This window comes from Plecotus auritus (genome assembly GCF_963455305.1).
Source record: "Plecotus auritus genome assembly, chromosome: 4".
NCBI lineage: Eukaryota > Metazoa > Chordata > Mammalia > Chiroptera > Vespertilionidae > Plecotus > Plecotus auritus.
In genome coordinates, this window is record NC_137775.1 from 152,476,423 (window position 1) to 152,491,394 (window position 14,972).

Consider the following 14,972-nt stretch of genomic DNA (forward strand, 5'->3'; position numbering starts at 1 on the left):
CTTGAATGTTTGGTAAAAAGGATTTAAGAATGGCATCAAGAATTATTTAGAGTGAAATCTAGAGTGTTCAGTAAAGTCAGCTACATATTTACACTTTCTTTCAAAGATAAATATTCCTGCTTCATGGCCTTAGCACTTTGTTAAAATCTCTTTTAAGCTTCTTTAAGTTATTGTTGGTATATGCTCTCTCCTCCACTATGTATTTGATTTGAGGTTAGAGATTATGTGCTATCCTTCATGGGCCCATCATAGTTCCCAATAAATATCTACTGAATAAAAAAACACTTTTGTGGCTAGCAATTTCATAGTATAGAGACTATTGCCAAACTACTATAATAAGTTAGGTGGCCAGATTTAAGAATATGCTTGAGACAGATTTTGGAATGAGATAGTGCTAGCTTTGCATTTTCCCACTATTGTAAAATACAGTTTGCTTCCTGTATTAAAGATGGCAAGAAAATAACTTTGTTGGTGCTAAAAGAGGGCTTCTTGGCTCTGATGCAAACATGGCTTATGATCCTTTATGATTCCTTGGTGTTGAATTAAACTATACTAAGGAAGTTGGTACTTCCTTTTTTCCCTTAGTGTTTTGAATTCTGCTCTTTTTCTCAAGAAGACATGAGGTATTAGAGTCTCAGATTCTTTTTTTTAAAAAATATATTTTGTTGATTTTTTACAGAGAGGAAGGGAGAGGGAGAGTTAGAAACATTGATGAGAGAGAAACATCAATCAGCTGCCTTCTGCACACCCCCTTCTGGGGATGTGCCCACAACCAAGGTACATGCCCCTGACCGGAATCGAACCTGGGATCCTTGAGTCCGCAGGCCGACGCTCTATCCACTGAGCCAAACTGGTTAGGGCCAGATTCTTGACTTTATCTTAGAGCCAGGCTTAATACCAATTTGAAATAAAAGACCAGTATTGATTTAGACTTTATAGAAATCATCAGCTAGATAGGCTTATGAAGTATTGATCAAATTATACCACTCTTTAGGTAATATGAAGGATTCATATACAGGGTGGAGCAAAAGTAGGTTTACAGTTCGAATGGAAAGTAATTCAATAATTAATAAAAAATGGTAATACAAGAATAAACTGTTTTGTGTACTTATAACTATAAACTTAATTTGCTCCACCCTGTAGATTTATTTTTTAAAATATATTTTTATTGATTTCAGAGAGGGAGAGAGAGATAGAAACATCAATGATGAGAGAGAATCATTGATTGGCTGCCTCCTGCACACCCCACACTCGGGATCGAGCCTGCAACATGGGCTTATGTCCTGACCTGGAATCCAACCGTGACGACCTGGTTCATAGGTCGATGTTCTGAGCCACACCACCTGGCCACCTAGTATATTGATATATATGAGGTTGCTTCTTTGAAATCCAATTTTTTTAAAAAACCAACCATCCTGCCGAAACCAGTTTGGCTCAGTGGATAGAGCGTCGGCCTGCGGACTCAAGGGTCCCGGGTTCGATTCTGGTCAAGGGCATGTACCTGGGTTGCGGGCACATCCCCAGTGGGAGGTGTGCAGAAGGCAGCTGATCGATGTTTCTCTCTCATCGATGTTTCTAGCTCTCTATCCCCCTCCCTTCCTCTCTGTAAAAATATCAATAAAATATAAAAAAAAAAACACCAACCATCCTATCTAATAAAAGAGGAATATGCAAATTAACCATCACTTCACTACGCCCACAAGCCGTGCCCACCAGCCAATCAGGAGCGAATATGCAAATAAACCCAACCAAGATGGTTATGGCCACAGAGAGCAGTAGGGAGGCTTGGGTTTCCCGGGCAATGGAGGAAGCCAAGCTTTCCGCCTGCCCTTGCCGTCCTAGGCCTCCACTCAAGGCTACAAAGTTTCAATGATAGAAGATGCATAAACCCAAACAGAAATGGCAGCAGCCACGGAACTGGAAAAGCAGGAGGCTAGGGTTGCCCCCGGTGATAGAGGAAGCCAAGCTTTCCGCACACCCTGGCCGGCCCAGGCCTCGCTTAAGGCTATAAAGTTTCAATTATAGAAGATACATAAATCCCAATAGAAATGGCTGCCGCCACGGAGCAAGCAGAAGACTTGGCTCTGCTTCAGGCTACAAAGTTTCAATTGTAGAAGATAAATAAACCCAAATACCAGGGCCTCTGCTTGGGTTGCCTGGGGGCGTGGCCGGCCTGCAAACCACCACAGGCCCCTCGTCTATAATAATAAAAGGGTAATATGCTAATTAGATTGGATGTCCTTCCGGACGAAGCCGGGGCTGGAGGGAAGCCTCTGGGGTCCCAGGTGCTTTGCCGGTGGCCAGAGGGAAGCCGGTGCCAGCAGCCAGGGGAAGGAAGGCCTACTCTGGCACTGAATTTTAATGCATTGGGCCTCTAGTTGAAGTATAATTTACATTGAATAACATAAACACACATTCATTATAAATATAGTTTGATGTACATTTGACAAATGTATATAGGCATGTTACCACTACCACAACTAAGATAATAGAACACTTTGTTTCCTTCATATCCATTGGAGGTTAATCTCCCCCATCCTTACCTCAGCTCCAGACATTCTTTAATCTTTTTGTTTGTTTGTTTTTTTGTTTTTTTTTTTAAATATATTTTATTGCCGAAACCGGTTTGGCTCAGTGGACAGAGCGTCGGCCTGCGGACTGAAAGGTCCCGGGTTCGATTCCGGTCAAGGGCACGTACCTTGGTTGCGGGCACATCCCCAGTAGGAGGTGTGCAGGAGGCAGCTGATCGATGTTTCTCTCTCATCGATGTTTCTAGCTCTCTATCCCTCTTCCTTCCTCTCTGTAAAAAATCAATAAAATATATTTATTTATTTATTTTTTTAAATATATTTTATTGATATTTCACAGAGAGGAAGGGAGAGGGATAGAGAGCTAGAAACATCGATGAGAGAGAAACATCGATCAGCTGCCTCCTGCACACCTCCTACTGGGGATGTGCCCGCAACCAAGGTACGTGCCCTTGACCGGAATCGAACCCGGGACCTTTCAGTCCGCAGGCCGACGCTCTGTCCACTGAGCCAAACCGGTTTTGGCTGTTTGTTTTTGCCTAATCTAGGATCTTACGTAAATAGAATCATACATGATGCCTCATTTCTTTCACTCAGCATAATGTTTTTGAGGTTCATCTAAGGTGTTACATGTATTAGTAGTTCATTCCTCAAGTCCACAAAAGAAGTACTAGAATTAATAAGCAAATATATCAGTCTTGGGATAAGACAATATTGAAAGTCAATTGTATTTCTATATATCAGCAATAAACATTTGGAAAATGTAATAGAAAAATAATGCCACAAAATAATAGTATAAAAACCTGAAATAGAGATAAATTTTAAAACTATAAGGCAGATGCTAAAAACTGTAAGACACTAATAAGAAAAATTAAGGACTTACATATATGTAGTGATATACCTTGTTTATAGATTGGAAGACTCTATATTATGTCAGTTCCTTCCCAAATTATCTATAGATCAACTTAATCCTAATAAAATTTAACACTTGTTTTAAAATATATTTCTATTGATTTCAGAGAGGAAGGGAGAGGGAGAGAGATAGAAACATCAATGATTAGACAGAGTCATTGATTGGCTGCTTCCTGAAGGCCCCCTACTGGGGATCAAGCTCACAACCTGGGCATGTGCCCTTGACAGGAATTGAACCTGGGACCCTTCAGTCTGCAGGCTCTATCCCAGGGGTGGGCAAACTTTTTGACTCGAGGGCCACAATGGGTTCTTAAACTGGACCGGAGGGCCGGAACAAAAGCATGGATGGAGTGTTTGTGTGAACTAATATAAATTCAAAGTAAACATCATTACATAAAAGGGTACGGTCTTTCGGCTTCGCGGGCCGGATAGAACAGCCGAACGGGCCGGATCCGCCCACAGGCCGTAGTTTGCCCACGGCTGCTCTATCCACTGAGCCAAATCAGCTAGGGCTAACACGGTTTTCTTATTGAAATACAAAGAACATAGGCAAAACAGTGTTGGAGAGATGGGGGGAGAATAATGTTGGAGAATTTACATTATACTGCCTGTCATTTTACTAGTAAAGCTTACTTTGAAGCAACAGTAATTAAGAGGGTGGTATTGGTATAAAGATAAACTTTAAGATTAATGGAACAGAATAGTGTCCAGTGTTCATTGATTTTTAGTGAAGAGGCCAAAATAATTCACTTGGGAAAAAGAGTCTTTTTCAAGAAATGATGCTGGAACAACAGGGTATCCATACACAAAAACAATGAACCTTGACTTTTATCTTACACAATACAAAAATATTAAAATGGATCATATAAGTAAATGTAATAATTAAAAGTATAAAATTTGCAGAATAAAACATTGGAGAAAAGTTTGCATTAGGCAAAAATTTCATGAAACATAAGAGAAAAATGATATCATTAAGATAATGAAGAGTGGGCTATAGACTGGGGGAAAATATTTGAAGTGTGTGTGTGTGTGTGCGTGCGTGTGCATGCATATGTGTGAATGACTTGTATCCAAATATATAAAGAATGCTTACAATTCAAGAATAAGAAAACAATCCAATTAAAATTGGACAAATATTTGAACAGGCATTTTACAAAAGATGCACAAATGCTCTTTATTTTTTTTTAAGGAAAGAACTTGCTCTTCTTTTCTAATATAAGTATTTAAAACTAAATTTCTAAGCACTATGTTAGCTATATTGCACATATATTGATGTTGTGCTTTAATTATTACACTAGAGGTCCAGTGCACAAATTTGTGCATGGGTAGGGTCTGGCTGGCCCGCCCTGATCAGGGCTGATCAGGGCCAGGCCGTCCTGGGGGAGGGACGAGGGTGATTGGCCGGTGGGCCGTGCCCCTGATTGGGGTTGGGGGGGGCGATTGGGGGCAGGGCTGGCCATGTGGTGGGGCTGTGAGCCAGCTGGCCCTGCCCCTGAATGGGGCCGGGGAGGTAGGCCGGCCAACCCCACCCCAATTGGTGTGGGGAGTTGGCTGGGAGGAGGGGCCGCAGGCCGATCGGGGTGGTGAGGGCTGATTGGGGTGGGGCCAGCCATGGGGAGGGGTGGTGGGCAGTGGGCCAGTTGGCCCTGTCCCCAAGTGGGGTAGGGGGGACTGATCAGGGGCCTGGGGGAGAGGCCATGGGTGGTTGGTTGGCCCTGCCCTGCCCCTGATCAGAGTGGGGGCCCAATCGAGGGCAGAGCTGGCAGGGGGGAGGGGCTGCAGGCTGATTGGGGTGGGGTGGGCCCATGGGGCGAGGTGGCTGGGGGGTTGGCCAGCTGCCCTGCCCTCCATCAGGGTGGGAGAGACTGATCAGGGGTGGAGCTGGCTGGGGGGAGGGGCCCCAGGAGGTCGGCTGGCTCCACCCCCAGATCGGGCCTGTTCACTGACCGCAGTGAGCATCATAGTAACCAGTCGTTATGGCGTTTTGGTCGCTGGCTTTTTATATATATAGACAGTTGAGAATTTTTAAAGTTTTCTGTTTGATGTCTTTTTAAAAAAAATTATGGATTATTTAGAAGACTGTTGTTTACTTTTCAATATTTGAGAATATTTTTCCAGATTCTTTTGGGAGTGTTTTGATTTCTAACTTAAAGTCCCTTGTGGTCAGAGAACATACTCTGTATAATTTGTCTTTTTTAATTTACTGGGGTTTGTTTTATGGACTATCTTCATGAATGTTCTATGTTCACCTAAAAGAATGTATATTCTGCTGTTGTTGGGGGTATAATGCCCTATTAAGCACAATTAAGTCAACTTTGTTGATAGTGTGGTACAAGTTTTCTATATTCTTACTCATTTTTGTCTTACTAATCTCCAACTGTAACATTTGATTTGATTATTTCTCCTTTTAGCTTTGATAGGGTTTTTTTCCCCCTGGAGGTATTTTTCTTTGATATCAGCTTTATTGACATACAGTTCACCCATTTAAAGTATATATAATTCAGTGGTTTTTAGTATGCTCAGAGTTGTGCAGCTATTACCACAATTATAGAATATTTTTATTAACTCAAAGAGAGATATGACTTGTTTATGGATTGGACTTTTTTAGCTATTATATCCTCTTCAGCTCTAGGCAACCATTAGTCTGCTTTCTTCTCTGTATTTGTCTATTCTAGATATTTCATAAAATGCAATGACATAATATGTGGTCTTTTGTGATTAGCTTCTTTCATTAAGCATGTTTTCAAGGTTTATACATTTTGAAGCTCTGGTAATAGGTGACTGCACATTTAGAATTATTATTTCTTTTCGAATTGACCTCTTTATCATTACAAACTATCCTTTTTATCCTTGGTAATATTCCTTGTCCTGAAATCTACTTTGTCTGATGTTAATACATTCAGTCCAGTTTTCTCATGATTAGTCTTTGTCAGTTCTTTATCTTTTCATTTGTGTATCTATATTGTTTCATGTAGATACCATATAACTTGCTTTTTTAAAAATTCAGTGATAAACTTTCTTTTAATTGGAGTATTTAGACCAGACGTGGGCAAACTACAGCCCGTGGGCCGGATCCGGCTGTTCTATCCGGTTCTCTTGCTCTCCCCTCCGCTCCTTTACTTTGAATTTATATTAGTTCACACAAACACTCCATCCATGCTTTTGTTCCGGACCTCCGGTCCAGTTTAAGAACCCATTGTGGACCTCGAGTCAAAAAGTTTGCCCACCCCTGATTTAGACCATTTACATATAATGTATCAGTAAATTTAGATTTAAATTTATCATCTTTTTTCCCATTTGCTTCTTGTTTTTTATTCCCTTCCCCCTTTTTCTTGTCTTTTTTAGCATTCCTTATACTGTCACTATTTGCTTATTACTGGTTGCTCTAAATTATCAGAATCTAGCTTCAAATATATACCTCTTTATGTAATGTGTTAAGAACCTTTCAATAGCATACTGCCACTTATAAATCCCCCTCCCCCAATTTCTGGACTTTTTGCTAATTATTGTCATACATTTGTACTTTACCTATGCTGTAAACCCCCAATATACTACTTTAGCTATAAGGAAGTATTCCCAAAGAGATTTTAAATATGAGAATAAAATACCTTTCATATTTACTATTATTTGTGCTCTACATTCCTTTGAATAGATTTATATTTTCATCTAAGTATCATTTTCCTTTAGTCTGAAAAAATTCCTTTAACATTTTCTGTTGTGCTGGTCTTCTGGTGACAGATTCTTTCAGCTTTTGTTTGTCTGAAAATGTTTTTATTTCACATTTTGAAAGATATTTTTGGTAGCTATAGAATTCTAGATTGACTTTTTCTTTCAATATTTAAAAGATAGTGTGTTGTCTTCTGGTGTGCATTGTCTTTGATGAGAAGCCTACAATCATCCTCATCCTTCTTTCTCAATATATTAATGTGATGCATGAGTTTTAGATTTTCTCCTTATCACTATTTTTTTAAAAAAATGTATTTTGCTTGGTAAAATTTTTTTTTGTATTTAGTTGCTTGTAATTTCATCAAAAAAAATTTCCCCCCAGCATTTTTTGTGAAGATGTATTTGTATAATCCTAATTAGTTAAAGAATTTGGGAATTTTTCTAGGGTTATATTTAAAGACAAGCAGATAGCCCAAATCGGTTCTCAGTGGATACAGTGTCACCCTCGGACTGAAGGGTCCCAGGTTCAATTCTTGTCAAGGGCACATACCTTGGTTGCAGGCTTGATCCCCAGTCCTGATTGGGGCGCATGCAGAAACAACCAAACGATGTGTCTCTCTCACATTGATGTTTCTCTCTCTCTCTCCCTTCCACTCTCTCTAAAAATCAATGGAAAAATATCCTCAGGGGAGATGAATGGTAGGTAGGTAGGTAGATAGAAAGATAGATAGATAGATAGATGGATAGATATTAAAAGAAAATAGAATGATAACAGTTTATTAGTCCTTTTATTAAGAGTTATTTTGGGGTTTTAAGTATCAGTATAGTTATGTATGTCTTTATTGAAAGAAAATATTCCCTTCCCCCATATTTAACTCTAATTTTTATATATTATTTTCAGCTCTCTCAATTTGTTGAAATATTAACCTTAACTTTAAGACAAAATACTTAGTTTTTATTTACATAATTAACCCGTTCAGATAGTTTTAATTTTTCAAACTGTGGTTACACGTAGCTATAAAATGAGGTGAGTGTTTTTTTTTAATCTATTTTAGGTTGAAACCCATGGTATTATCCCTTTGTTTAACTATGTAAAGTGGTCTGCTAATTATAATTTAACTTTATTTCTAAAACAGTACTTTGTAAACTATTTTTAATTTGAATTTAATAAGGTCTTAACAGAATGAAACATTAATGGCACATTCTTCCTTATCTCATATTCTTTTTTAGGCTTGATCAACCCCGAATAACCAAAGATGTCATTTGTTTTCATGCTGAAGATTTCTTAGAAGTAGTTCAACGAATGCAGTTAGATTTACATGAACCTCCACTATCCCAGGTATATTTTAAACCATTATTGTCTTCTGTTGAATTTTTATTGTGAAAAAGACTTATTGCTCTTCCTTGTTTCTTTTTTTAGTGTGTCCAGTGGGTTGATGATGCAAAACTTAATCAACTGAGGAGAGAAGGCATTCGATATGCCAGGATTCAGCTGTACGATAATGACATTTATTTTATTCCAAGGAATGTTGTTCATCAGTTCAAGACAGTTTCAGCTGTATGTAGTTTAGCATGGCACGTTCGGCTCAAGTTATATCACTCAGAGGAGGACACTGCTCAGAATACAGATACTCATGAAACGGGCACATCACCAGATTCTACATCATCAGTTCTTGGACCTCACAGTGATGATAGGATTTGTGCTGTAAGCAAAACCTCTTTGGATTCTATTTTTTCAGACACACTTCATTCTAAATATGAAGTACAGCAGATTAAACATGAACCTGTTGCATCTGTAAGAATCAATGAAGAATCTGTGAATGTTTATGTTTCTGAAGAGACTAGAACACCAAATAATATGGATGGCAAGAATATTAAAGCAAAATTGGATCATGTTCAATTTACAGAATTTAAGATTGAAGTGGACTCCAAATTTGAAAATAGCAACAAAGATTTAAAGGAGGAATTGTGCCCTGAAAGTCTCTTAAGTCTAGTTCATACAAGGCAACATAGTTCAGTACATTCACATCAAAATAGAAAAGATGATGACATTTTGTGCTAAATATGTACATAACATTTAAAATCTTTTTTAAAAAAACAACTTAATAATGTAATAAAGATTCATGAATTATGAAAGCAAGCCAAGGACTTGCTCTCAAGTCTGTTACAAAATATAGTTTATGTAGCTTTGTAACATTCCTCAGTGCCTGTCCATAACTGTGAAGTATCAAAGCACTTAGGGCCAGATGCACTGTAAACATTGCAGGTTTAAACAAATGGAGTCCTTAAAAAGTCATTTGCGTTGGAGTTGTAGGTTTTAGAATAGAGCTGACATTAACATATATATATACATATATATATATATTTTGTAATATGAGCCAGAATTCTTTTTCAACAATTTAAGGCTTTTCCATAGAGCTTATTTATACCAATTTTTTTTTCCATTTTAAATGTGTCAGCACTGTAGTGTAAATAGCTTTAAAAAAATTTTTAGTGTGATTTATATTGAAATGTGAGCCACTTAATAAAGGTTCATAATAAATATGTTTTCTGTCGGGTGTGCAAAAGACAAACTGATAATTCAGTTAAATCATTTATTTAATCATGTGTCTGCTGGTGTATCCATTTAGAATGGTAAAGGAGTGCAAATGTACATATTCAAATCTAGTGAATATTTAAATTCCCCACATTGTGTAAGCATTTTTAAAACCAAGATTCAGTTATGAAAGCATATTTATATGTGTGTGTATGTATGGGAATATATATATATATCATTTTAATAACTTCTTAAATTGCTGAATAAGATGAATATGTGAAACTTTGTAGCCCTACTCCCAGGAATTCATTTTAAAATATTTATATATTCAACATTAAGAAAGCAGTTTAGGTAACAGAAATAATTTTGTAAAGTTGGGCAAAACAAGTCTGTTAGTGATATCTAACCCTTCTAATTAATGAAGTTTTGTGGCCAGATTACATAGCCCTAACATAAATTTTATTTGTAGTGTATGGAATGATGAGTTGAGATGATTTTCTTATTAATAGGCACCTTTGCTATAACTAACAGTAGTTGAGTAAAAAATATTTACAGAAAGTTTAATTGTGGCAGTTGAAATCCTTTTACATTTTTCTTGCAAAGCAGGTAGAAAATATGGCAAATATAAAATCTTAAAATAAGGACACGATTCATACAGAGATGTAATAACAAAATGTGTTCTCTCTTCTTTCTAAGGATCCCTCTGCCTACCCTATCAAGGTAAATAACTTAGAGTACAGCTGACCCTTGAATAATGTAGTTTTGAATTGCACAGGTCAACTGACAAAATTCTGTGTGTAAGTGGATCCATGCAGTTCAAACTCTTGTTCAAGGGCCAACTGCATTTCTTTTTCAAAAGAAGCTCTAGAAAGTAAAATTGGGGTAGGAAACAGGATTGCCAGTGCCTAGCTAAAGATTATTAAAATAATTGTCTTCTGTGATGGATTTCAGCAACTCTGCTTATTACAAATCTATTTTATTTGTCTTTGTTTTTTTCTGGGCTTATACTTTGGTTGATGACTTTCAACTGGGGTTCTTTGTGCTGCCATTTGGGCTAGAGTTGCTATTCTGATTTTAGTGGTTTCTGCCCCAGCCTCATTTGTGATACCCATAAAACTGCTTATTTTTCTGGTTAGGAAGAAGCCATTTAGAAAGAGGCATTTCATCAGAAAAATATAAACTATAGCAATTATATCATTTCTGGCCCCTAGTTGAAAAGAGTAAGCAAATATTGTTGGAAATCTCAGTCGTTTGTGGGAAATCAATATATTTACAACATAGGAATTGTCATGGAATAAGGAAGGTATAAATCATGATAATGTAAATAAGGACTTTCTTTTATATCTTACTGTCTTATCCTACCCCTCACTTTAATCTTCTCTTAAAGCTAAATTTATGTATTTGCACCTACCATTTCAGGAGACAAAAGTTCATAACAAACCAGTATTGAGAAATTGGGGATATTTTTCTGGTTTTAATTGAAGTGTAATATATTTAACAGGATTTTAGTTCCAATTTTCCAGTAGCATACACATAGATATATAAGACTATACTGTAATAAAATACCTTGGGTATCCCTCCAAAATATATGAGCTTTAATTAAACGTTTATTTTTTTTTAAATATACTTTTGATTTCAGAAAGGAAGGGTTAGGGAGATAGATATCAATGATGAGAGAGAATTACTGATTGGCTGACTCCTACATACCTCCTACTGGGGATCTAGCCAGCAACCTGGGCATGTACCCTGCCCAGGAATCGAACCGAGACCTCCTGGTTCATAGGTCGACGCTCAACCACTGACCGAATTCAATCTGAGAATTTTTTGAATACTTTTGATACACAATTTCTATTTCAATATTGCAGTATATCGATTGTTTCCTAGTTAGTACATTCCAGTTCTTTATCTGAACACACGTTTTTTTGCTGTTATTTCAAATTTCTTGTACCAGAACAATAACACATTTAAGATACAGCTTCTATATGATCTAATACTATATAGAATAAACAGTTAGGTAAATTATTAAATTGATACATAGACCATTAGAAAAAAACTAAAATACCTCAGTGGTATCCATGACAGTGCTTTTTTTAAAAATTACTTTTGTTTATACCCTTTTAACTAAGTAATACATATTTCATACTCAGGTTAGCTGGTTAGCTAGCGAAAGAATTAAGCATTTGTGATAATTAGTTGAAAACTTTACAAAAGCCATATTCATTATCTTTCTTGTCACTAGGGCTGTTGACCTTCAATAAAGATTAGGTTAATCTAGCACATTCTTTGTGTTTGAGTGCATGTGTGTAAGATTATTGGAAATACTGTTTGCTTCCACATATATTCATTTTCAGTTCACTCTATAACTTTGGGTGGTGGATCTTGGAAGGTAGGAAAGATTTTATTTCTTGGGTTAAATCTTCAAAGTATTTCATTAGTGTTCCCAGGTGTAACAGTTTTTTTTCCTCAAACACACATGGCAAGTGAGATCATTTTTGTAAATAATAGGTTAGCACTATTTTGGTAAATTGCATTCAGTTTTTGTTTTTTTTTTACAAGTTCACTGTCATGTAAAGCAAGTATCTCAAAATTCATTTACATTTAGCAAAGGTGCAAGATTTATTTTTGGAGTTTGAGAGGATTTTCCTTGTCTTCCACCTTTCAATAAATATTAAAATTGATAACCACAATCTTTTTACCTTTGTTTTTGTAATTATTTTTTTACATTTGATTTTAATTTTCATCTCATTGTCTAAAAGTTCTTGTTTCTCTGTCTTCAACAGAACCCATAAGGTCTAGATTAAAGTGATTCCAATATGGAAGTTTTTTTTTCCTCTTAACTGATTACCATAAGTTAATTTATGCCAACAGAAGATGTTGAGGATTACCTTAAACAAATCCTCTAAACTACTTAGGTATGGGTGCTGGGATGGCATGGTAAATTACCTCCCTTCCCTCTAGACATGACTATTTCAATCTCAGGAGAACAAAAGTCCCATTGTTTTCTAAATACTTTTAAACTGATAAAAAGTGACATGATATCTTTTATGTCTTCAGAGTAGTAGAACAGTTCTTAATCTTTCTTCCACCTGATATAACTGCTTTGATATATAAACAAAATTTTACTGGTTTTAGAATGTGTTGTCTGTTTCATGGAAGAGTTATATTTGCTGTATTTTGCAGAGACAGTATAACTTTGGTAGATAGTTAAGAGGACATCTCAGGAGAGGTATACATTCCTTTATCTCTGCTCTGGTTTTTCTGTTCTTCCTCTAACCCAGTGGTCGGCAAACTCATTAGTCAACAGAGCCAAATATCAACAGTACAACGATTGAAATTTCTTTTGAGAGCCAAATTTTTTAAACTTAAACTTCTTCTAACGCCACTTCTTCAAAATAGACTCGCCCAGGCCGTGGAATTTTGTGGAAGAGCCACACTCAAGGGACCAAAGAGCCGCATGTGGCTCGTGAGCTGCAGTTTGCCGAACAAGGCTCTAACTTACTGCATACTACAGATGGAAATGATCTCTTTTTAGAACAGGGGTGGGGAACATCCAGCACTCGGGCTATATAAGGCCCTCGAAATCATTAGGTCTGGGCCTCCTAATGCATTAGGAGTTAATGAAATGTTTGACCAAATATAGCAGCTAATTTTTTAAGTTGATTATTTTGTATGGCCCGAGAATGATGTTATAAACATCCAAATGGCCCGTGGCAGAAAAAAGGTTCTCCACCCCTGTTTTAGAATGTCAAGCACAAGGAGCTGAAAAACAGAGATATCTTTCCTTTCTAAGTTTATAGACATTATATATCACTAGAGGCCCGGTGCACGAAATTTGTGCATGGGGGGGTGTCCCTCAGCCCAGCCTGCACCCTCTCCAATCTGGGACCTCTTGAGGGATGTCCGACTGCCAGTTTAGGCCCGATCCCACAAGGACTGCTGGCTCCCAACTGCTTGCCTGCCTGCCTGATTGCCCCTAACCACTTCTGCCTGCCAGCCTGATCACCCCCTAACCACTCCCCTGCCAGCCTGATTGATGCTTTACCGCTCCCCTGCCAGCCTGTTTGCACCTAACTGCCCTCCCTGCAGGCCTGGTCCCCCCCAACTTCCCTCCTCTGCTAGCCTGGTCACCACTAACTGCCCTCCCCTGCAGGCTTGATCGCCCCCAACTGCCCTCCCTTGCAGGCCTGGTCCCTCACAACTGCCCTCCCCTGCTGGCCATCTTGTGGCGGCCATCTTTTGTCCACATGGGGGCAGCCATCTTGTGTGTTGGAGTGATGGTCAATTTGAATATTACTCTTTTATTAGATAGGATAGAAGCCTGCTGCATGGGTGGGGGCCAGCTGGTTTGCCCTGAAGGGTGTCCTGGATCAGGGTGGGGGTTCCCTTGGGGTGTGGGGCAGCCTGGGCAAGGGGCCTGTGGTGGTATGCAGGCTGGTCACGCCCTCCCCTCCCCCCCGGCAACCCAAGCGGAGGCCCTGGTATCTGGGATTTATTTATCTTCTATAATTGAAACGTTGTAGCCTTGAGCGGAGGCCAGGGCAGGCCAGGGCGGGTGGAAAGCTTGGCTTCCTCCACCAGCAGGGAAACCCAAGCCTCCTGCTCACTCCGTGGCCACAGCCATTTTTTTTGTGATCTATTTAACTTCTATAATTGAAACTTTGTACCTTGAGCGGAGGCCAAGGCAGGCCAGGAAGCTTGGCTTCCTCCATTGACAGGGAAACCCAAGCCTCCTGCTCTCTCCAACTCCGTGGCTGCTGCCATTTTTGTTGGGATTTATTTATCTTCTATAATTGAAACTTTGTAGCCTTGAGTGGAGGGAGGCCTGGGCCGGCCAGGGTGTGCAGGAAGCTTGGCTTCCACCATTGCCAGGGAAACCCAAGCCTCCTGTTTGCTCCATGGCCGCAGCCATCTTGGTTGGGTTTACATACACGCTCCCGATTGGCTGGTGGGCATGGCGTGTGGGTGTAGCGGATGTACGGTCAATTTGCATACCACTCTTTTATTAGATAGGAATAGAAACCCGGTGCACGAAATTTGTGCACGGGGGGTGTGTGTCCCTCAGCCCAGCCTGCACCCTCTCCAATCTGGGACCCCTCGAGGGATGTCCGACTGCCCGTTTAGGCCTGGTCACTCCTAACTGCCCTCCCCTGCATGCCTAGTCACCCCTAACTGCCCTCCCCTGCAGGCCTGGTCCCAACTGCTCTCCCCTGAAGGCAAGGGTCCCTCCCAACTGCCTTCCCCTGCAGGCCTGGTCGCCCCCAACTTCCCTCCTCTGCCAGCCGGGTCACCCCTAACTGCCCTTCCCTGCAGGCCTGGTTGCCCCATCTTCC

The 14,972-nt window shown here is 39.2% G+C and overlaps 1 protein-coding gene across 2 annotated transcripts in view; it reads left to right on the forward strand.

The window, feature by feature from the left end:
* RSBN1L (round spermatid basic protein 1 like) overlaps positions 1–9,636 on the forward strand; it is a 61,065-nt gene extending 51,429 nt beyond the window's left edge. For both annotated transcript variants that reach the window (XM_080666732.1, XM_080666733.1), the window contains 2 exons: positions 8,337–8,445; positions 8,527–9,636. In XM_080666732.1, the coding sequence (XP_080522858.1) occupies positions 8,337–8,445; positions 8,527–9,168 (751 nt within the window). In that variant the 3' untranslated portion in view covers positions 9,169–9,636. The remainder of the gene's footprint in view (positions 1–8,336; positions 8,446–8,526) is intronic.
* Positions 9,637–14,972: the final 5,336 nt, after the last annotated feature.